Raw genomic sequence first — 22,720 nt, 5'->3', positions numbered from 1 at the left:
CGTCTCCGATGGGATAAACACTCTACATAGCAGGGACAAAAACCGTGTCAGGTGTCTCTTTTTCCAAGTGACAGGAAAAAAGGGGGGAAAAAAGCAAGACCTGATCTGAAAGCAATGCAGCCAAAGCTAACGCACGCCCGCAAGATTCATCTCATAGGTCCTGCCTGGCCTCGCGAACGGACCTGACGGCCGGCAAATACTCCATGACCCTGAAATTTTGATGAAAGGGTAGGAAAAGGTGGCTGGATGGGTGCTGACTCTCACCCTGAAACCCCTATACATTATTTCGGCTGGGCGCATCGCTGTTATAGTCAGTGGCGAGGTGTGAGCATCCCGCTTTCGGTGTCTGGAGAGAACTACAAGCGGTTGTATAAACACCAGGGGGTGATGAACTGAATCAGCCAAGTTAGCCCGGGCTCCGCTTCAACGCCGCCTCCGCGATTTTTTAAAACTGCCGTCACAGCAGATATGTCAAAAGCTCCCAAAAAGGTCCTGCGGGCCGGGCTTCGCTCTGACTGCAGCCCGAGGTCGCTTGGCATCACCTCTGCTCCTGCCTCCACAGGGGGGGGGGGGAAAAGAGCTTTCTGCAGTTTGGTGGCTGCTGGAGCAGGAATGTTTAACCTGACATAAGAAACGCCAGCAGCCGTAGGAATTTAAAAACTCACGCGCAAGGCTCGCAGGGAGCGCTTGAGCGAGGCTGCTCGCAGCCAGCACCAGGGAGAAGATGACAAAAAAATAAAGGCAGCGGAGGAAGAGAATGGTCTGTTCTCTCCAGCGCAGCGTGTGTTCAAACTTATTCTCCGCCGTGGGAGTTAGTTCAATTCTTTTGGATAGCCACAACAAAACAGAGAACGGCAAGTTGTCTCCCCATGCTCTTGGGGAGCTGGCGGCGCTTCCCCTTGGGGTCACGCGTACCACGTACTCACTTTCTAGAAGTCTAAGTATATGCCGTGCTATCAAACCCAGTCACCCTCAGTCCTTTAAACATATTTACCCAACCCTAGGATGGCATGCCAAGAAGATAAAGCGGTGGGAAAACAAGATGCAAGAGGAGCAGCCTATTACTGGAATAAAATGCAACAGCGCTTACGCTTCTCTTACCTCTCAGGTTCATCTGGTGTGCAGGAGTCCCGTTGGATTCCTCTTTGCTTTTATAGCAGGAGATAGAGGTATCTTTGAAGGTGCACCAATACGGCTTGTAGCCTTTCAACGTCAGCTTCTTGGGCCTGCCAGACAGGTTGAGGGACATTACCGCGCAAATCCGCAGTTTGCCAGGTGATAAGGTTTGGCTTAAGCTCCTAAACCAACCCGCTGCACCGGGAGACTCATTTCACCCTTGAAAACCTGGTGTCAGCAGCCTGGGGTATGCCCACCCTGGGATAGTCCCCACCCGGGAGCTCAGCCACCGCTCACCATCCCGTCACTACAATGTTGGGTCAAGAAACTGAGCTGCAATTGCAAATTTGGACTCTTCAATCCCACGGAGGTCCCACTAACTTGGGCCAAGGTGGGGGGAGCTGGAGAACTGTATTATACGAATGGACGTGCCCATGAACTGCTGCAAAATATTCCTCTTCACCTGCCACATCAAAGTGGAACCCCTTTGCTCGAGCTCTGAAAGGAAGCGGTACTTCTAAAAGACTTGTCCGTCAAGCACATGCACGTGTACACTTGTTGTTTTCTTTTTAAACACCCCGCGTCGGAAAAGGTTCAGTTCCTTCCTAGGGAACACATGGATTTTGCCCGACTCTGCAGAAGCAGCGATGGCTCTGCAAGCCCCACCCGGCACGGTGGTACCCTGAGCCTGCTCATCCCACCGTGAGCCCAGGACCTTCGTAGAGCTGCAGGTTTCTGATTTCCTTAAACCCCCTTCATTTCTAAACCTTATTCAGAGGCTGTATCTGCAGTTTCTCACGGCAATGCATTTCTCACATCTCCATCCCAGAAGTAGCTGCTCAGCCGTCATCTGTAGGGATCAAATACGCAATGGCCCCAACTGCTTGTCCTCGGGGCTCTGCACTTTCATTTCCAAGCAAAAGCGTGCTGGGGGCTGCTCGGGGAAATTAGGGAGGTGGGGGAGAAACACGGCGTCTGCCTGAACCCCGCTGCTCCCACACCTCCGATGGACATCTGAGCTCGGGGCATCTGCTGCCTCCTCCCGCCTTTGCTGGTTTTCCTCCTCCTAAAGCCCCGGCAGACGCAGCCCTGCCCCGTGCAAACTCTACAGCCGCAATTTCCTTTGAAAGCTGCCTCCCACTACAGAAGAAGTCGCCAACCTCCAGCCAAGCCATCCTGCACGCGCAGGTTTTTCCATCCTTTGCTTTGCATCCTTCGCTAAAGATGCTTTAATACATCTTTACTGCCTTGAGCTTTTTGGGGGGCTCCTTTAAATTGCAGGCGGGGCATTTTGGCTGGCACGGGCAGTAACCCGGCTGGCAGAGGAGAGAGAAACATCCCCAGTCTCTGCAGCAACACCAGGCACGTATAGGGACATATATATAGGACTTATATATAAGGCATACTAGGGGGACATATTGCAGCTCCTCCCCAATGAAGTGTGACAAGAGGCACGTCCAAAGCTGGGCCAGCTCCTAACATCGCATCATTTATGTTTGGTTTCTGGCAGTAACGTACCGCCTGGCCCTCATTTTTAGGAGCAAATGGCAATTCTGTGCTTCCCCGCCGTGGCAGGGCAGCCTCAAATCCCAGCCTCAGGCTTCGGGCTTGCACCGGGCGAGGAACTGGCAGCTTCTTGCTGCTCCATCTCCTGCCCCACCAACCGGCACTCCAATTTGCAAGCAAGTAGCTCCCCGAGACGTGCCTAATTTTACTGGCAAATAAGCACATCAAAGGAAAGAGCAAGTTTTTTGCTTGTTTGTTTGTTCAAGGGGGGAAAAAACACCCACTCAGATGCAGGGCACAGGCTGCAGCCCTGAAACTTTGCCCCAGTTAAGACAGACCGCAAGCCCAGACGGATGCGGAGACCTTATTAATTCGCTTTCGGAGAGGGAGAAAGGATTTTTCAGAACAGAAGTGGTAGGTTCTGGCTCCAGAACCAAACAATTAATAAAATAAAGGCTTGTTCCAGAGCTATTTCACTGCCTACTGCTTTTCTTCTATATCCTATAGCTATGCTGTGAAATCTCATCATTATTTCCAGTCTCCGAAACTTTCACCGTAACCCTCGCCGCAGCAGGCAGTAAATTGCAAAAAGACGGCCGCGGCTGCCAAAATGTTACTCAAAGTCCAGACGCTGCCGTTCCCGGTTTCCACGTACCACCATCCAAGTCAGAGCAAAGTAAAAAAAAAAAAAACCAAACCCTAAATCCTGAGTGAGCTGGAAGAGGAGCACAGTCAGCTTCACCTGCTCCTTTTGGCAAGCAGAGGGCAGACAGACCGGGATCCCGGCTGTTTATATTTCAGCCGGCCTCTTGCAAACCAGGAGAAGTATCTGAGCAAGTTTTCTAGGTTTCACTCCTAATTTTAGGGTGGCTTGATTACTTCATGGGCATTAATTGCGTTACAGAAATATCCCGGCACGCGCTGCTGGCTACGGGATGCAGCAAGCTCTCCCGGAGGGACGCGTACCTGCCGGGGCGCTGACAGTGGGAAAACACCCTGGGTTTTATATTTAAGAACTGATCAACTTCAGTATCGAATATTTCGAATAGTGTGAAATACTTGGGGACCGCGCTACGGGATAAAGAAGTAAAATGTTTTAATAGTAAGAGAGCACAGATGCTGAGCTGTGGTATTACACAGCGATTGCTGGGTGGCTCTTCACACGAGATAACAAGTGTTACCTAAAGTGGTTATCTAAACCTGGCGTGCAGCAAGAGCTCAAGGCCAGGAGATGAAAAAAAAGTGGATATTAGGCGGTAGGACCATTAATTATTCATAGACATTACCAGTTTCACAAGCACCTCTTCCCATCAGCACTTACTTGAAGACTTTAATGTAGTCGGCGAGCTCCGGGATGGAAGTGATGTCACCCTGAAAATAAAAGATTGTCCCATTCACCCGCCTGCCCGAGCGGAGCCGGGGTGGTGGGTCCAGGAGGGAAGGGATGCTGCGCAGGGGAGGAAGCCGGTGGCAGCTTCACCGGCCAACATCGGGGCTCAGGGGTCATGAAAATGCTCCTGAGAAAGCCTCATCCACTCCACGGAAGAAGCAAGCGGAGAAAAACCTATCGCACAGACGTGCTGTTTGGAAACCAGAGGGCAAGGCTTTATTTTTCTTTGAGGAATTCTTGCCGCCGCTGGAGCCAATTCCCACTCGCGAGGTCACCGGCGGTCACATCGGCTCGTGTTCGCACAGGGATTTTTCTCCTCCCTTAGTTATTTCCTTATGCTCCAAACAAAAGGAAGAGATGCTGCTCTGCACCTCCACGGGGGACTGGGGGAGGGCTTGCTGACAGTCTAGAAAGGTTTTTTGCCCCAGCTTTTTTAATATTGAGTTTATCTTCACGTTTTGCGTGAGCAAAATATACAGGGTGGCACTGGCAACTCCCACGAGCTCAAACTAAAGGGTTTTCGAAGGACCGAAAAAGCAAAGACCGCTCCAACTGCTTCCAGTAGCAAGACAGTTTACTTTCCGTCTGCAGTGAGCAATGCTGTTTATAGATACCACAGGGAAAAAATGCAGAATCTAAACAAACAATCCAGTAATTGCCCATTATCCATATTCAATTACTCGAATGCATCTGGAAATGGCTACTGCTAGCAACCCCTACGGGAAGGGATGGAGGTTTTTTGATGAATCATTGTCGTCTTCACTCCTATCTGGCAGGGACTGTTCCTCAGTACTGTGCTCCGAATCTGGTTTGGCGAAGAAATTATAAAAGATCTCTCGGCGATAAAAACTTGACGTTATTTCTGTCGCACCGAGGCAGCGCTGCTCTCCCTGCGGCAGCCGGTTAATATGGCAAACCTCTGCCGTTATTAATGCTAGTAAAGCAGGCTAAGTATGGATGTTAACTTCAAAAAGACCCTTCGTAAACACTTAAAAAAATTACACCAGGTGTAAGACTGGAAAACTTCAGGGGTTTTAGGGTTTGAAAGAACTTAAAATGAAACTCGGAGATGGTATAAATGTGCAAAGCGCCTGGAAAAGCCGTGCTGTGCCAAGTCTGACCGGACCTACTCCTTTTCCGGCAGTTTGGGGTTTTTTTGGGCTTTACATTTTTAAAGGTGGAAAACCAGTGTTAAAACAGCGTATCAGAAAAAAAAAAAAAAGAAATCCTCTGAAATCCACTCATAGCCCGCTCCAGGCTGAAATCCAGTCGAATAAAAATAGGGTTTCATAAGCGTAAGTTACTTCTGAAAATCACAGCGGCTGTTTTAGGTACTGTAAAAATTTGCCATGAATTAGAAACGGTGGAAGAGAAACCTCAGCGTGAAGAATTCAGTATTTTGGAAAGTCGGTAGCGAGAACAGAAACCAAATTAATTTTAATTTAGTTTTCCGTTACTTCACCAGGAAGGTGGCTTGGTGCAGGGCGGGGCGGGATTCAGAAAGATCCCGGCTCCTCCGGGACTTCTCCAACACCGTTTGGTCTTATGGTCCCAGCAGGAAAAAAAGCAATATTGCACTTGACTCCTGCAGCAATGTGGAGCCGGGCACGCGGGACGGGCTGAGCTCTCCCTGCTAAATTAACTGCAAACACCCCAAAAATAGAAGGCGGTCTTACAGCTTAAACGAAGCCTTTGGTTCGATACGTGCACATGCTCAAAGAGGTTTTTGTGCCGCGGTGGGCTCAGAGCTCCAGCTCCAGCTCGGCGCTGGCCCCACGCCGGACACTGCCCGGGGTCCCCTCCCACCAGAACTACCCCTCGGTATTTTAAAAAATGTTATTTTTAAGAAAATATTATTGGGGTCTGTGTTCTGCATTGCTCCACTGGGCTGTGGGCAACTTTTTCATGCTGTAGGAGCAGGAATAGAAAAAAAAGAGAGAGAGGAAGGAAATAAAAAAGGTTGGATGCCTGGAAAAATTCCCAGCTCGGGATGATTATTGCTGCCTCGTGCGAGGTGAGGAGGGGACGCGCAATTCAACCTGCCACCGCGTGCCTGCAACCCTTACCAGGATCGTCGACGTTTTGCCACCCTCCAAAGTAATTTCCAGATCCGAGAGCGCAGCATCCACCTCATCCACCTCCTTGTCGCTGTTGTTCAGGTGGTTTTCCGAGGACATGATGGACAGCTTATTGATGTGGTACTGAAAGGCAAGGCACAGCATTTCACCGGGATGCTTCTGCGACCTGCCGGATGCTGTGGGCTCGTCACGACACAGCCACCGCGCTTGGGAAGCGGAGTGGAAAACCGGACCCGTACCCTCCATGGCAGCAGAGCCCGGTGCGTGCCGAGACCTGAGCGCAGTCGCGTCAGGAACGACCGTCTTGGCTGTTTTCAGTCCAAGGAGTCGGTGGTACGAACCCTGAAGGACCACTCTGGACCCTGCAGGGTCATCTGGTCCTACCCCCTGCTCAAGCAGGGCCACCTACAGCCGTTGCCCAGGATCATGTCCAGGTGGCTTTTGAGTATCTCCAAGGATGGAGACTCAACCTCCCTGGGCAACCTGTGCCAGTGCTCGGTCACCCTCACAGTAAAAAAGTGTTTCCTCATGTTCAGAGGGACCCTCCCGTGTTTCAGTCTGTGCCCATGGCCTCTGGTCCTGTCACTGGGCACCACTGAGAAGAGCCTGGCCCCATCTCCTTTACAGCCTCCCATCAGGTATTTGTATGCATTGATAAGATCCCCCTGAGCCTCCTCTTCTCCAGGATGAAGTCCCAGCTCCCTCAGCCTTTCCTCAAAGGAGAGATGCTGCAGGACCTTCATCATCCTCGTGGCCCTTTGTTGGACCCTCTCCAGTACGTCCATGTCTCTCTTGCAGTGAGGAGCCCAGAACTGGACCCAGCACTCCAGGTGTGGCCTCACCAGTGCTGAGCAGAGCAGAAGGATCACCTCCCTCGGCCTGCTGGCAATGCTTTGCCCAGTGCAACCCAGGACACCATTCACCTTCTTTGCCCCAAGGGCACACTGCTGCCTCATGGTCAAGCTGGTGTCCACCAGCACCCCCAGGTCCTTTTCTGCCAAGCTGCTTCTCAGCTGGGTGGCCCCCGGCACATATTGGTGCCTGGGGTTGTTCCTCTCCAGGGGCAGGACTTTGCACTTCTCCTGGTTGAACTTCATGAGGTTCACGTCGGGCCTCCAGCCTGCCGAGGTCCCTCTGGACGGCACCATGACCCTCTGGCGTATCAGCCACTCCTCCCAGTCTGGGAGGATGCATTGCATCTGTTTTTACCCCAGAAAACCAAAACATCCACAAAATCTCACATGAAGGACCATGCCCAACCCACTCTGGACTGCTCAGAGAGGTAAACCGAGTCTTTCTATTTCTGTTTTCACTCTTTTTTTCCTAGGAGGGGCCCTAGGAGCAGACAGCCCTGCTCTTGCCAGGCATGCTCTTTCTGCATCCTACAGTGACGAGGCGCGCCAGACCACACATAGTAAATGGCCTGCCATCTGTCTTACAGAAGTCAATAGCAGGTGTAGTATTTATGCCAAATCACACCAAGTATTTCATAAAACAGATCAATAAATAGTTCTGGGAAACCCACAGATTATCACCAGCTGTTTGGGGGGCAGCGTGCCAGAAACACATAGTTCAGTAACCTCGTGTACTTACTGGGGTTTTTTAAAAAGGGCAAAACTAAAAGTTAAGATAGACATAAACATGCTTGGTAAAAGAAGGCCGAGTTCCTTTTCATGAGAAGGAATCAGCAGCAAATATCTAAATTACCTAATAAGCTCAAGTGAGGATTAGGAGATGGGAAACGATCTGACTTCTACCAGCACGAGAAGTCCAAGCTCCCACCGAAGACAAGGTGAGCTACAGCAGACTTCACTTATCACGTTAATCAATATTCATCAGTAGAGATGCGTGCAAAGCTACAAAATCAAGTTTAACGACAAACCTAAGCGTATCAGGCTGTCTCCTACCTGCAGCGCTGCAAACATCATCATTTCTTCCTCCGTGCACTCGATCTCCTCCAGCAGAATAGCCCATTTGGACTGCTCGTACAGCTGGTTGATCCTGATCGCGTCATACTACGGCACAGCGCAAAAACACGGGACCGGTTGTAAAACATACGAGCCCAGTTCAAGGCACACCACTTCATCTTTCATTTCAACGCAACACTTCAATCCGAGACTGAAAAGCCTCTGCCACCGAAGCAGAGTGGCTCTACGCAACCCTTAAGAGCATCTCTAGCAACACCTAAGCATTAGCAAAGCGGTACGTGGGAGCACGCAAAGCCAGGTTTGATGCCTGCAAGACCCATTTCCAAAGCGGCGGAGGATTTGCCAACAGAAAAGCACATCAGAGACAGAGGCATCCTTTGCTCAAAGCCTTTGCCTGCAAGATGCAAGTAAAATAAATAGCTCTGTACCTTTGGATTCAGGTCAAAAAAGCTGTAGTACTTGAACCGGAGCAGCAAAGCTTCGTTTTCTTTCACCTCCTGCTCCATAAGAGATCGGGACGAATCCAGCCATCTGTAAATTGTCAACACGGGATAACACATACAAAAAGCTCCGGCAAAGTTGCGACGACGCTTTGAAGAATGCAATTTAAAACCGCACACTGGGGGAAAAAAAAAATAAGGAAGAAAAAAGCAGAAAAACAAATCCTTAACTCACCCTTGGTTGGTTTTGGCTTTATCGAGCAGCGCCTGCGGCTTGTACATTTTTGCTAAGGACTCTGGGGAGGTGACGGGCTGGCTCACGGCCAGGATGCCCGGGTTCCCCTCCGACAAGGCGCTGTCACCGAACCAGGCTGAAGTGGGTGACAGGGGACTGCCGTCGTGAGCGTCGTAGGTCGGTGTCATCGTTTTGCTATACAGTCCTGGGCTCGAATATATGTTTCCTACCGGTAAGAGGAATAATAGCTGGGAGTTAGCTCACGGCCAAGCCCTGCCTGCTCCCGACCAAGCCAACTCAGACACAAACCCGAGGCCAGCGGATGAAAAGACCTTCCCTTTTTTTACCGGTTTTTTTCCCGCAATGGGAAAACACTGCGCTGCTTGTTTTCCCGTGAAAAGCTGCCCCTCTCTCTCCGCTCTTCTCCTAGAGCAAAACTGACGGAAAACTCATTCCAGCCCAAATCCATGGGAAAAGGCGCAGGTCTCCCGCACTGGGAAACTCCTGCCCCCTGCCTTTCTGCGGCACCTGGGACACGAATGGCCCCCGACTTACCGGTATTACCTGTTGCTTAAAGATTTTGGAAGTCAAAAGTTTTAGAGGAGCAGGAAAATAAACTAAGGGCGCAGCCAAAGAGACCAGAGGCAGAGCGCAAAAGTCCTACTGAGGTGGAGCTCACCTTTGACGGGGCCGATGTAAAGAATATCGGTGCCTATAGAGAGGGAAAGAAAGGAGGGAAGTGAGAAGGCGAGAGAAAGTCATCGGGAGAGTAGGAAAGGACAGAAGCCGAAAATGGGCATTTTCGGAAGAGGGCAGAATAGCACAGGTGAGGTTTAACCACCCAAACGGAGTGTTTGCAGCAGCGCCGGTGGACTTGGCAGGCAAAGCAACCCAAGTGACTCCACGGTTATTTTATTCACGTTACAAGAAACAGCCGGGCACGGAAACGTGGCATTTCACGGACGGAAGAGCTTGCTGAGATGGCCAAATAAATTTGGTATTAATATGCTGAGCAAGTGGTGCGATTTGGTGCAAAACTGATCCCGAAGCACACGTTACTCCCAGGCCTTTTAAAGCTTTACAGCTCGTACAGACTCAAAGCACACAAAAAACCCCTCTTAAAATTACAAATTTGAAGAGAAGAAAGTGGACCCAGCTTGGTATCTCATACCCCAAAATAGCTGAGAGCTAAATAGTCCCTATTCATCTCACAGGAGCATTGATTTTTATGTTAAGAATATAAAATATGGATTTTCAAAGTAAGGGAGGTTCAACGACCGCATCCTAATGTCAGTAATTCCACTGCGTATGTACGTTGGGCAATGAGCTCAGCATCATTTTCTGGGCGTAAATCTGTGCACCAGTACCTAGAAGGACCAATAACTGGCTTTTTGGGAAAGAGTTGAGCCCTTTTTAAATCACGAGCCTGTTCAGACGTGCAGTTCGATGCACCCAAACTCTACCTCCAAGGGCACTATTAAGGGCGCTGAAGGGGCGCGTGGCAGGGTTGAGATGCCACAAGCAAGGTCTTCTGTGCCACCTCCTGCTGCTGCCTTGAACCACCCCCTCGGGCCACCCTCCAGCTCCTCACTCCGAAGCCACCCCTCCTCCCCGAGTGCGCAAGGAATGGCAGAAAGCTGAGCTAAACATCTGGAAAAGTCTAAGACCAAAACAATAGAGAAACCTTTCCAAACTCTCACTTTTTGCGATGGGCATCTCAAGGAGCAGTACGAATGGTTTGAATCAGCAGCATCATACCAATGACAGCCAACACCTTGGTTAGGAAACGTAAATGATACAGAAACGTGATTCTAAACCGCCTGATAGGATGGAAAATGTAAGTGAAAACCGTCTGTCGCCAGCAAACAAGAAAACCACCAGGATGCTTTTAATGCTCCTGCTCGTTTTGCCGGCATCCCGGTCTGGATTAATGTCTTGACAAAAAGCCTGGGGACCGGCAAGCGCCGTGGGAACCTGCCACCGAGACAGACCCAGGGAACTGGGTGGGAGTGAAAAAAAGCTGCAGAAACGATGAAGGGATGGAGATATTCACCTTCAAGCTTGACACGTGCAAGGAGAAGGCCGGGGGTGACTCGCCAGGTACTTATACCAGGTACTTATCCTTTAGGAGTTGGACTCAACAATCTTTATGGTCCCTTCCAACTTGAGATATTCTATGATTCTGTGATTATAAAAGCAGCAGAAACGCGCTCTCCCCGTGGACCATTGTTACGCTGGAGCAGCGCAGTCCAACAAGAATCGGCAATAAACCACCATCGCCGTCCATAAACCGCATCCTGAAAGATGCTCTTGCCTCCTCCCCATCCGCCCTCGCAGTGTGCCAGCCTCAACCTTCACGCGGCTCAAGCAGACGGGGCTGAGCGTTAACTGGACCAACAAAAGAAAATCCCACTTCTTGCCCCAGATCGGGCAGGTTTTCCCATGGACATCCCCCCACATGCCTCCACTCGAGTGTCTGCTCCAGAGGAGCGAAGCTTCCCCTCGGATGTTCTCCTCATCGCCTTCTCCAAACGTCTGAAACATCTCAGAAGAAGCTTCTCTTAAAAAATTTGCCCAAAGCAGGCAATGTCATGGAAAGTTCCGGTTGAAATAGCTGTAAGTTTGGCCAACTTACAAACAAGTGAACACAGGTCTTCTAATGGGAAGTGTTGGGCAAGGTGTACTGTGGGTGTATCGACAGCTCTGCCTACAGTGACTTAAAAGGGTTTCACTGCCAGGTACGGGGTGCTCAGTGACAAAACCTGCCCGTTAAATCCACGCGCACTGAAATAAGCAGATCCCGAAATATTAACTCGTTTTACAGAAGCATTCAGCACACAATCTAATGTTGGAACAATGCTAGAAGCGGTCTATTCAGATTAAAAACATGACTTTTAACTAATGGGACCTAAACTTCACAGGCAGCTGCAGTAATTAAACCTGCAGCAAAAGCAATTTCATTCACAAGGGAAGAAAAACCAGCACGCCACTTCAAAGTGACTCGCTGAAAAACCAACAAAGAAATAAAATTAAAAAATATTTTTTGCGTACATTTCCCCCAAAGCAGGCCAAGTATTTCCTATTAATCTAACGGAGATGCTCTCTGTTGAACACTGACTTTTGGAAAGGCTAATTGCTGCTTTTCAAGATGAAAATGCCAAATGAAAATGAAAATTGACTGGAGGCTTACCCGAGGCAGGGAAAACTCCCTGAGCCAGGAGTGGGAGAGGACTAGCCCAGGGTATTTTTAAGTAACTGAGAGGAGAAAGAGCGAGACCGGAGCAAAAGAAGGGTTATTTTTCCCTTGCTACAGACCTGTGCTGATGGTTTGCTGCAGAGCCCTTGCTGCACATCACTTTGGCACTGCAGCTCCAGGGCATCGTCGCCCTCGCCCGCGCCCTGCGCAGCCACAACCTTTCTGCTTGCAAGCCCAGAGCCACTAGTGGCATTAACCGCACTGCATGACCTCCACTTGTTCTTCAGTTAATTTAAGACCAATTAATACAAGTTTACTGAATTCCAAGATATTTTTCTTAATTAAAGCTGCCCTGCTTCCCTCTCATCGCTGGATTTAAAACCGAGAGCTTTGGCAGCCAGGCACGTCTCGCCCGCCCGGCAGCGCGCATTGCTGCGGCTTTCTCCCCAAGTCCTTCTGGGCCAAAGTGCTCTTACTTGACCGACTTTATGGTTTAAGCTCCTGCCACTTGCCTTCAAACACCAGACCTCCAGCAGGCGCGGAGCAGAGCCGAAAAACCCCTCCGCTTGCAAACGCCTCCCTGCATCAACTTGCCGCCCGCGGCAAGAGATGTTACGCCGTCAGCAATGTTACTCCGTTAGCAATTCTCTTAGTAGCTCCGCTCCGGTTCTGTAAGCCAGACTGGCAAACTACCCCCCCCCAGCAATAAAAGGGGTTTTTTTAGCATTACGATCTATAGCTACGCCCTTAACATAAGGCAACACTAACGCAATTAATAAAATACTGGTCTTGCTTGGCTATAAATAAGGAGTAGGACGGTGGTACTGCCTAAAACACACCTGGAATCTGACATTAGGAACGATTTTCCATTTAACTCCTTTCTTAATAGGGTAAGGAAACCTTTCAGTAACACAATCTGAGTGCTAAAGTGGTCACACTTGGTTTCTGTTTTATTTTATAAAGCCTGGCGTTGTTCTGCTCCCCTATATGCGTGACAGCTTCAGGCATGCATCTGTGCGACCGCGACCGAGTGCTGCAGCCCTGGATGATTTGTGGAGTTTATTTGGGGTCCGTTTCTTGCACAGACCTTAAGGAATTAGGTCAGACCGATACCACTACGTCATTTCCCTCTCCCCCCATTTTATTATCTGTTTGCCTCCTGCCGACCCCGTCCCTGCAAGCCCATCCTCGCCAAGCAAGCCCCGGCTCACCGGACCCCGGCGTGATCAGTGGACCCTCCAGCTCGAAGGCGTCGTCTTCACATTGATCATCCAACTTCTTCTTTTTTTTCTTTGACGGATCTCTGGGTTTCCTCAAAAGGGAGAGCTCTTCTGGATGCCTGATGTCTGGGGAGAAAAGGGACCACTTTTACAAAGGCAGGATGGAAAAAAAGGGAAAAAAAAGAATATCCTTCCTTTAGGAACAACATCCAGCAACGTGCAATATCTACCTCGGCTGATTTTCCTGCTTTGCAATGGTTAAAAATCAAGTTGAGAACATTTTCCCTGCAAGCCTGTCGGAAACAAGCACCGTCCTTGGCTGGAGAGGTAACACAGCATTTGGGTAAAACGCATTTCCATTTATTGACATATCAGACTGGAAATTTTAGAGCCTGTATTTAAGGCACCCAGTTTTTAAAGAGATCTTGGCCAAAGTGTTTCCTTTTCACAGCAAATCTCTCCCATTTCCCTGCCCAGAACCAGCCTGAATAATTTAAAAAACATGTTATTTAAAATGAAGAGCATCACAGCGTGTTTGTGTTTTAAGCCATGGGAATAAAGGGGGGTTAATGAAAAAAAGAATTTCAGGGCCGTTTCCCACTAAGGCGGTACTTTGGATTTGCTTCTGCCTGCTGCAGTCGCTTCCAAGCGGGAAGGGGGTTTCCGGGAAAGCGGAGCCCACAGTCCGTCGTACCACTGAAACCACCGAGGGACCGGAGGGGAGCCCAGAGTCCCTCGCCAGCGCTGCAAAAACCAAGAGGGGAGAAAAAAACCCTCCATCTACTCTAAAGATATGCGGGAAATGACCTGGAAAAGCGTTCACCTGGGCACGAAGCCACCCTATTGCAATGACGAAAGGCTGCAAAAAGGTCAGAGAGCTCTGAAATACAGCTTGGATTGGAAAAAAGGAGATTATGGGTCATGCTTGAGCCTGGAAGGAAGAGTTTCGGAGCTGGCTGTCCATGTTCAAGCCTCTGTGTTGTTTCTAGTTCTGGTTTCTGCATGGACACTCCCGATAACGCTCAGCTGCACGGAGACGTGCAAAGCTTTGGCTTTGGGATGCCCCAAGGAAAGCAGCCGCCGGTCCCGTCCACATCGAAGCCTGCAGCTGTAGCTGCAAGGGAGGCCAGGAGACGGAGGAGACGGAGCTGGCTGCATTGCAGCCAGGCTGTATTTTCCCCCCAAGAGGAATGCTGAACAAGACAATAAGTCATTATCCTAACGAGGAGAGGTTACAGGGTTTGTGTCTCACCCCCGTGCTGGCAGCAGTGGGAGTTTGGTGTACACTCCCAGGCGCGGGATTATAATTAAACCTGGAATTTGGTCCCCAGCACGTGACCCGAGCGGGACACATCCCCACGGCAGATGTGTCTGCCCCGACCGACGCCCGCCCGCACCAGCATCTTTCCTTACCGCAAACAACCGGCAAAACATCAGGCTGGAAGCGAGCTCTGCTCCCCCCTCGCCCCATCCAGGGACACGCTGTGAGCCGATTAACCAGAAGTGCTTTTCCACATTTGCCAGGGGATGGCTGCCATTACAAACAGTACACTCCAAAAATCACTTTTTTCTTTTTTTGCATTTATTAAAGCACGGCTTCCCTGAGAGGTCACATCCCTGGGCTTCGTCTCCCTGTTTGCAGACACGGTGAGCATCACGGGGTCGGCGCACGGGCTGTCCCCTCCTGGGGAGGACACCGCGACAGCCTCCCTGCGATGCCGTTCTAAATAACAACCTGTGCTTTTCCCTTTTTTTTTTTCCTGCTCTTTTAAATAACGGCCTGTGCGCCACCACCACCAACCCCACCGCGCCTGTCACATTTGGGGGATTTGATTTTAGGCGACTTCCAGGGATGGATCCCGCTAGCCCCGGCATTCCCGAATCCAGAGGCTGGGCACCTCTGGATTTAACCATCTCTCATATCGCAGGTCTCCCATCCCAAACCATCGTCTGGCACAGCTTTAATTTAAGCTTTATTTTTATTTATATATTTATTTATATAATATTTATACATTTATTTATATAGATATAAGCTTTATTTAATTTAAGCTTTAATTTAACACTGATTTATTATTACTACATACACATTATCATGCTAAACTCTATCCCTGCACCCACTAACCAACAGTTAGTTTCACTGCACAACTTTTTGACCATTTCTAGCAATAAATACCTAGCGTACGAACCCAGACAGCTATTCGCATTCCCATTTATCACAGCCAGCTTACCTCATGAAGAAAAAATCTGCTGGGACAACCAGGGTCATGCGCAAGGGACAACACGCAGCACAGCCTAAAATGAGGAGTTCCCCTGGTATTTTGCTAGCAAGGTTTATACTCTGATGTTTATTTATGGTGCATTAGCAACTGATACAGCCTCTCAGCTGAAACCATTCAGAGAGGCCAAGAGAAGGCTCCGGGCCAAGCTCGGCTCCTGCAAGCATCTGTTGGAGACGGCCCAAAGCTTGACCATCTGATTTCAAAGCGACTTTTTATAGTCCCTCAGTTGTTCGTGACGCTATCGTCGGATTACAAAGGATACGGGCAAGTTTTCGGCAGCTGCTTTGAAACGGCGCACGGCCGCCGGGCACGGCAAAGGCAGCGGTATCCTTGCGATGCCGGAACGTCCCTGCTTCCCTGCAAGCCGAGCACGTTTCCCATTGATAAGCCGCAACTTTCTCCCAAACAGCGGTCCGCTGGACATACCACCGTCTCCGAGACTTTACAAAGCCACTGAAGCCAACTGAGGGTTGCAGGGGAAATTAAAAATAAAGCGCATCGTGCTAAAAAGCAGAGAGCAGAAAAGCAGCAAGAGAGCGATGTTGTTTTTATTTCCTACCCCAGAATGAGAGAAAAAGCGAGAAGCAACTTTGCACGTTTCAATCTTTCAGTAAACTGCTGGTGAAAAAAATGTTTGCGGCTGCTTATGATTAATAAGTGTACAAAGGGTCTTAAAGTGTGTTTTGAATAGAGCCGGGCTTGGCAAACACGGTGTTTAGTTACTGTAGCTAAAGCAGAGCCTATCCCGGGGTGGAAGGGCTTGCAGATGGTAGGGCTCCAGCTAATTGGAAACTGGGACGAGGAACTGCTCCAGAGCCCCAGCCCCTGTTCTCTGGCCATAAGAGCAAGAGAAAGATCCTTAAAGTATCCAAGTAGTGCAAAAAAATTCAAGTCCTTTATATAGGTTTGGGCTTTTTACTAAGTCCCACTGCACCTGGGGGAGCCCACTTGCTGGAGTTGTTCGCCTGGGGTAAAACATCTCCCCAGGGTTTGACTTCAGCCTCAAATTCCCGCTCGAAACCCTCTGTTAACTATTTCATCCACGTTTTCCAGCGGAAGCCGAGCCGCTCCTACAAAAGGTCACTTTGAAGGAAAAAGGGTCAGTGAAATGTGGGTGGACCAGGAGAAGCGACCTTCTGAACAAGGCTAATGTGTTGACTCTTCAATTGATGAGTTGGTGGGGGCTGCGGTTGCTTTAAAACTGCCCCAGGCTGCCCAGGGCAGTGGTGGAGTCCCCATCCCTGGAGGTATTTAAAAGACGAGTAGATGAGGCACTTAGGGACATGGTTTAGTGGACATGGTGGTGTTGGGTTGACGGTTGGACTCGATGATCTTAGAGGTCTTTTCCAACCTCAATGATTCTATGATTCTATGATTCTATGAAAACAGACTCCTTGTCTGTACACACGAGACAGATGGCACTGGCAACGCCTACTAGAATTTACTGTAAATGATCCTCTTAGCATTTTATTTCTATTTATTGTGTAAGCGCGTGAAAACCCAGCTATCCAGCCTCTTACCGAGCGTCCCCGGCGTTGCTGGTGGCAGCCGGCAGCAGACACCATCTGCGATGATAAGTGGCGCGCTCCGTACGGAGGGGAGAGCACCAACCAAAACCTGGTCCAAAACCATTTTTCAGCCGGATCTGACTGGGAACCGTTCGTATTTTGACATCTCCTCCAGCCCACGCTGGACCAGCTGCAGCTGCGGCTGAGCCCTAACGTTGCTGCAGCTCCACGTCCACGTCCGAGCAGAAGGGCTTCGTCAAACTTAGGGGATTTGTTGTCCAGAGAGGTGGTGGATGCCCCATCCCTGGAAACATTCAAGATCAGGCTGGATGGGGCTCTGAGCAACCTGATCTAGTTGGAGATGTCCCTGCCCACGGCAGGGGGGCTGGACTAGATGGCTTTGAGAGGTCCCTTCCAACCCAAACTATTCTATGAGTCTATGATTTTATCAAGTGAGGGAAATGCCCTTTGGCGAGAGGAGCACACATATATGCATTTCACAGGCGGCATTTCAAAAATGCGACTGGGAAGGCGGCTTTCAACCTCCAAGAAAAAATTTTTCCAACTGTTGAATGAAGCCATTTTACTCCCTACAGCATCTTCTTTTCCATCTATCTGCCTTCAAGAGCCCACTCGTGCCTGCGCTGTGTCCTGTCGAAGACAAATCCATTGCCTTTTTCCCTGCGTACTCCCTCATTTCTCGTCCAGCCCCTGCACAGCTCACCCAGCCCAGCTGTGCCCATTTATCTTCCACCCAGAGACGAACAGCAGAGCTGGGATGAAACCCTCCTTCTTCACAGGACACCGTACCGGCTGCACCCAGAAAACTGGCTTTAAAGAAAAATATCCGCCTTGCAGGGCGTAAAATTCACAATTTATGCTCTTTTGCATTGAATCCACCAAGTAAATCTTGCAGCTGCTGCATCTTTAACCACCGAGGTGTATCGCGATGGGAAAGCGGTTGTGGTGAGAGACGGGACCGAAATCCACGTGTCTCGGCGTGGAAGAAGGGGTGATTTCGCTGCTTTGTCCCCATCCAAGATGCAGGGTCCCCAGACCCCACCAAGCAGCACGCCAAGGGGTCGGGGGACACACAGTGACGATTTTGGTGCTCCGAGGGACCGAGTCTCACTCCCACGACAAATCAGATTTGCGGTTTTCTTGCATCACCTCCATACGCAACACGGCACCATCGACTGGAAGCGCTGGCTGAGTATGCACCGACTTCCCCAAAATGGAAAATTATGGGAAATCACACTAGTTTCAATATTCAGTTTTGACATATAAGAAAAATTAATTCTCCAAAGAAGCTCTTAGCATCCATTTTTCCACCCAATTTCTGGCTCCCTTAAAAGGCCAGAGAGCTGGTTCGCCTGGTCAGCTCCTGAAGCATAAAAACTCCGTAATTTTACTTGTAGCACAGACAGCATTTAGGGGAAATCCTCTCTTTAATGCTGATCCAGTTACCCTCCGTTAGGAAATGTGTTTTGAAGTGGGATATTTCTGCACTGGATCACTGCTGTCTCAAAGCAATGACTCATAAAAATTATAGCCTTTGCGCATCGACATGACGATTCTTAGAAAAATGAGACCTCAAACCCTATTTCTCTCCCATTTCAGACTTTAAACAAAACCAAACGTATCTTTCTTTGGAATGAGTGAATTCTAGGGATCAAGTTTACAGAATTAAGTATCTGACTTATCTTCAACATAAATTCACTCGAGATAAAGTTTTGCAAAACAGGCCAGAGGCAAAAAAAAAAAAAAAAAAAGGACTTATAGAACTTTTGAAGTGCCTGGAGATAAGACCGTGGTTGTACCGGACACTGGGCAGTACCTGATGGCGGAGCGGGTCCTCACCCCCTTTAGCACAGTTTACCAGGTTTGTACACCCGCCTACATTCAGAACATTTTATTACGGGTTCTTCAGCTGCCTGGTTGCTTAAATATTTATTTGGGTAAAAGCCAAGTTCTCCGCTTGCTGCCCCAGGCCATGCAGCTATGTCAGGACATCCCGCAAAGCCTCCTGAGATGCCCAACAAGTGCCACGGGCGCAGACCAAACCGGGGCTGACCCCGGCAGAGGCTTTGCCCGAGCCTTCCCAAATTCAGCGTGGAAAACCCAAGTGCCTGTTGACTTGTTGACTTGCCGCCGGAGCAACGATCTGCAAAACCAGCTGACAAACGAGGTCAGTGGGGTTCGCAGCGGCGTGACCGCTGCTCGCAAACGCCGTCTGCGCGAGTGGTACCCAGAGCCGAAATCAGGCACCATCGGCCGGGAGGGACCCAGGAGGAGGAGGAGGAGGCAGCCAGCGGCGATGGAGCCAAGCGTTATTGCAAGGCTAATAAAAAGGGCCGTCGGAGAGACAGAGTCAACAAACGCTGCACGTTTGGATGGTTTTTTTCCACAAGTGGGACGAAATCCCCAGACGCCAGTTATCCGGATGCCTCTCAGAGCACAGACAGCACTTCGAGCCTTGCCCCTGAAGTATCTGAACTGCAGCTGAAGTCAAATTAAACTCAATTAAATTAAGCACCACAAACAAGAGGAAAAATCCACTCACACCCTCTGCATCAGACCATAAAGAGCGATCAGAATAATCTTACGGAAGGCGGTCGCACTGGGTTTGCCAGCATCTCCTAACGTCTTCAGGATGAAAGTCTATTTAAAGGGTCTCTGTCAACAGCAGAGTAAGGATGAAAAAATTCACTGACTCACGCGGTGACATACAACCTGATGCTGCTCAAGAGGCAGAACAGGGACTGGGCCGGGGAGGGGGGAGAAAGGCGAATATTTTTTTCCATTTCAGTCACTTTGCAATTAAATCTCGTTATTTCCCTTACAGTCCAGTTTCTGGTGTTTGTCTGGATCCCACACAACAGCTGCAGCTGAATATAGGCAAGCAATAAAAGAGGAAAACAGCGAAATGAAGAAGTTGGCAGCGGTACGCTTGGGCCTCGCAATTTAAAAAGCTGAGTACATTGCAATTTGGCCGACTCTCTAAATGGTAAGATTTCCTTCCACACCCATCCCCTAGACATATTTAGAAATAGCTGCGCTACTGCCAAACCTCTCTGCTCGTGGCAGCAAAAGGCAGCAAACCCTTCCTCAGTATTTCACCGGCTCCGTCTCCACGCCAGTACACGAACGCCGTCTCCAAGCATCTTCACGGTGCTACTGAGCATCCGGAGACTGCGTCACGAGATGCTGGTGTCACCCCCCAAATATCCCCCGAGATGCTCACACGCAGCTACCAGGACTCTGTTTCAGCCCCACTATTTTAGGAAAAATGCTGCTTTTTTTTTCCAGCAGGGCATGAAGGAAGAAAAAAAAGGTTTAAAGGGGTTTGCGACGGGGGGGTTTGCAATGGCGAGGAGTAACTGCAGACAGCTTTGCCTCCTGGAAAGCAACCGTGCCGGGGCTGCGGCTCCGTGCGCTAACAGGCACGGGCAGATCCCTGGGAATGCTGCGCATCTCGGAGTACCAAAGGGTTTCAGTTTTGCGGAAAAAAAACCAAACCAAAAAACAAACAAAAAAAACAACCCAGCAGCTTTTTATAGAAGTTTTTTTGGCAACTGAGGGTGTGGAAATATTACAAATACTTCAGAAGTCAGAGGACGTTCTGTACTGGAGCGGAGACCATTTATAAAGAAAAAAAAAGGTAGGGTCATATTCGGTATCTAGACTGCTGGACGGTGTCGCCTTGCTCGGGCTGGGCTTGCATCACGCCGCTCTCAAATGCCACCGTCACCTCATCTCGGGTTGCATTCGGTGGCTGGAGGCCGAAGCGAGGAAGGCTGGCTATCGCCTTCCCATCAGCCACACAGCCTCGGACACCTCGTTATTCTGGGGCAGGGACAGGCGAGGGGAAGCAGCCCATCACCCTCCCGGGACTCTCCGCATCCCATCCTTTCTCTACCGGCCCCACAAGCTCCCTGGGACGGGACCACCCTTACCCTATGCAAGAGGGGGTCCCAATTTCACGGTGTCCCTCACCCCCGGGGAGCTGGGGACCGGAGCGAGACAGGATGCGGGCATGGAAACTGCCGCTGCTCGACACAGGATGCTCCGCAGACTTTGTTGTCCAAAACAGGTGATTAATTCACACGAAGCTCTTTGAGGATTACGAGGCAGGAGCTGGGTGTGATGCCCTACCATCCTCTGGGGAAAGGAAAAAAGACCTGAAGGGAATTTCTTCATCTTGTGCAGCCTCAGGGCGGGTAAGGGAGGGTGTAGTCATGAATTTTGGAGCGCTTCCTCCCAGAGTTGCCTCCTCCCAGCTCCGGCAGCACATCCTCCTCCCGGTGCTCCCAGCTCCCACCAGCACCAACTGCAATGATCCCTGCTCCTCTGCTCAGGCTGGAGGGCAGCGTAGACCCCAAATCTTCACAGCCAGAAGAAGAGGAGAAGGATGCAAGCTTTCACCCCATCACAGCATCTCCCCTCGCCCTGCGGCTCTGCAACATATGCTGCTTCCCCCGAGAAGCAGCATCGCCGGGGCAGGAAACGCCGAGGCATGGGAAAAAACCTTCACACTTGCATCTCGCTGTTTGTTTTTCCTCTCCCACGTGCCCACAAAGCAGCAGCTGATCCTGCCTGGAGTCTCTTACTGCTCCCAGGACACATGGCAAAAAAATACAGGCGGCAGCAGGAGAAAGGGGGTGCTGTAAAGAAGCAGCTGCAGGGCATGAGCAGATGCAAGGCGTCCGCTGTCCTGGAATCAAATGAAGCCGGTGTGGAGGAAAAGAGGATTTTTCCGCTCGTAGGATGATGGGTTAGCGGGGGCTCTGCAATGCAACCGTTGTGGAGGAGAAGAGGATTTTTCTGCTCGTTGTTATATAGGATGATGGGTTAGCGGGAGCTCTGCAGCGCAGCCACATCTCCTGTCTCCCCAAATCCCACTTTCCAATGACGTTACTCCCACCCACACCCATACAGTGTTGACTGCAGCCACATCAAATTGCATTTGTGTATTTCACGGGCAGTCTGCTGGGCAGAAATATCTCCCCAGCGGGACGACGAGAGGAGAGGGGCACACACGGGAGCCCTGCAGGCAGCACCCCATCCCAACCTCCGCGCCCCACTGCCGGGCAGGCAGGCAGCACAAACCCCTGCCGCTCCAAAAAAAAAAAAAAAAAGTGAAGTTTTACTTTCTCTTTCTCTGGTCTTTAATTGCAGATCAAAGCTGGCCCTTCAGGCCGGCGCCGCCTGCCAGCAGCTGCTCCCGGGCAGTCTTCCAGGCCACCCTTCGGGTGAGGGCTGCCCATCCCATCCACCATCCCGCTCCTCTCCTCCTGCCTGCTCCTCCCTGCTCCTACCGCAGGCAGGGTCAATCCGTGCCGTTAACCCTCCCGACCGGTTGCTGTGGGAATCGAGGGGCTGCAATCCAGCAACTGGGAATGAGATCGAGTTTTTTTCCGGCTTCGCACGACCTCCAAGTAAGCGAGGGATGCGCGAGTGGCTCCAGCATCTTCCCACAGCCACCTCCGGGCTGCCCCCGGGGAGCCGCAGCCCGGCCGGCGGCGGGAGCTGCCCTCTGCAATAACTTCACTGCGCAAGAACAGAGATTTTTCTTTAAAAAGCAGCCACATGCTGCAACGGTGACACCTCTGGCTACAATTTAAAGGGAATATAAGAAAAGGCACAACCCTAAATAATTCACCCGAGTGTGTTCCTGCTTGTGTATAGAGGATTTTATAAATGCAACCGGTTAGAGTCCCGACAACATGAGGAATCACTTAAATTACTCATTAATCATGCCATATGCTAAAATTACTGAAGTGTGTAATTAAATGCTCCGTGGGCAAAGACAGCAAACAGTTAC

The 22,720-nt window shown here is 50.2% G+C and overlaps 1 protein-coding gene across 5 annotated transcripts in view; it reads right to left on the bottom strand.

Moving 5' to 3' along the window:
* FERMT2 (FERM domain containing kindlin 2) overlaps nucleotides 1-22,720 on the bottom strand; it is a 51,639-nt gene that overhangs the window by 7,073 nt on the left and 21,846 nt on the right. For 3 of the 5 annotated variants that reach the window (XM_076345739.1, XM_076345740.1, XM_076345744.1), the window contains 8 exons: nucleotides 13,101-13,235; nucleotides 9,373-9,405; nucleotides 8,694-8,919; nucleotides 8,447-8,549; nucleotides 7,998-8,105; nucleotides 6,079-6,213; nucleotides 3,944-3,993; nucleotides 1,102-1,226 (listed from right to left, as the gene is read on the bottom strand). In XM_076345739.1, coding sequence (XP_076201854.1) covers nucleotides 1,102-1,226; nucleotides 3,944-3,993; nucleotides 6,079-6,213; nucleotides 7,998-8,105; nucleotides 8,447-8,549; nucleotides 8,694-8,919; nucleotides 9,373-9,405; nucleotides 13,101-13,235 — 915 coding nt within the window. The remainder of the gene's footprint in view (nucleotides 1-1,101; nucleotides 1,227-3,943; nucleotides 3,994-6,078; nucleotides 6,214-7,997; nucleotides 8,106-8,446; nucleotides 8,550-8,693; nucleotides 8,920-9,372; nucleotides 9,406-13,100; nucleotides 13,236-22,720) is intronic. The other 2 variants (XM_076345741.1, XM_076345743.1) reach the window with 1 other exon arrangement.

Source organism: Aptenodytes patagonicus, chromosome 7 (genome assembly GCF_965638725.1).
Source record: "Aptenodytes patagonicus chromosome 7, bAptPat1.pri.cur, whole genome shotgun sequence".
NCBI lineage: Eukaryota > Metazoa > Chordata > Aves > Sphenisciformes > Spheniscidae > Aptenodytes > Aptenodytes patagonicus.
Note: the sequence above shows the minus strand (reverse complement) of the source record. Positions and strands in the feature narration are given on the sequence as shown.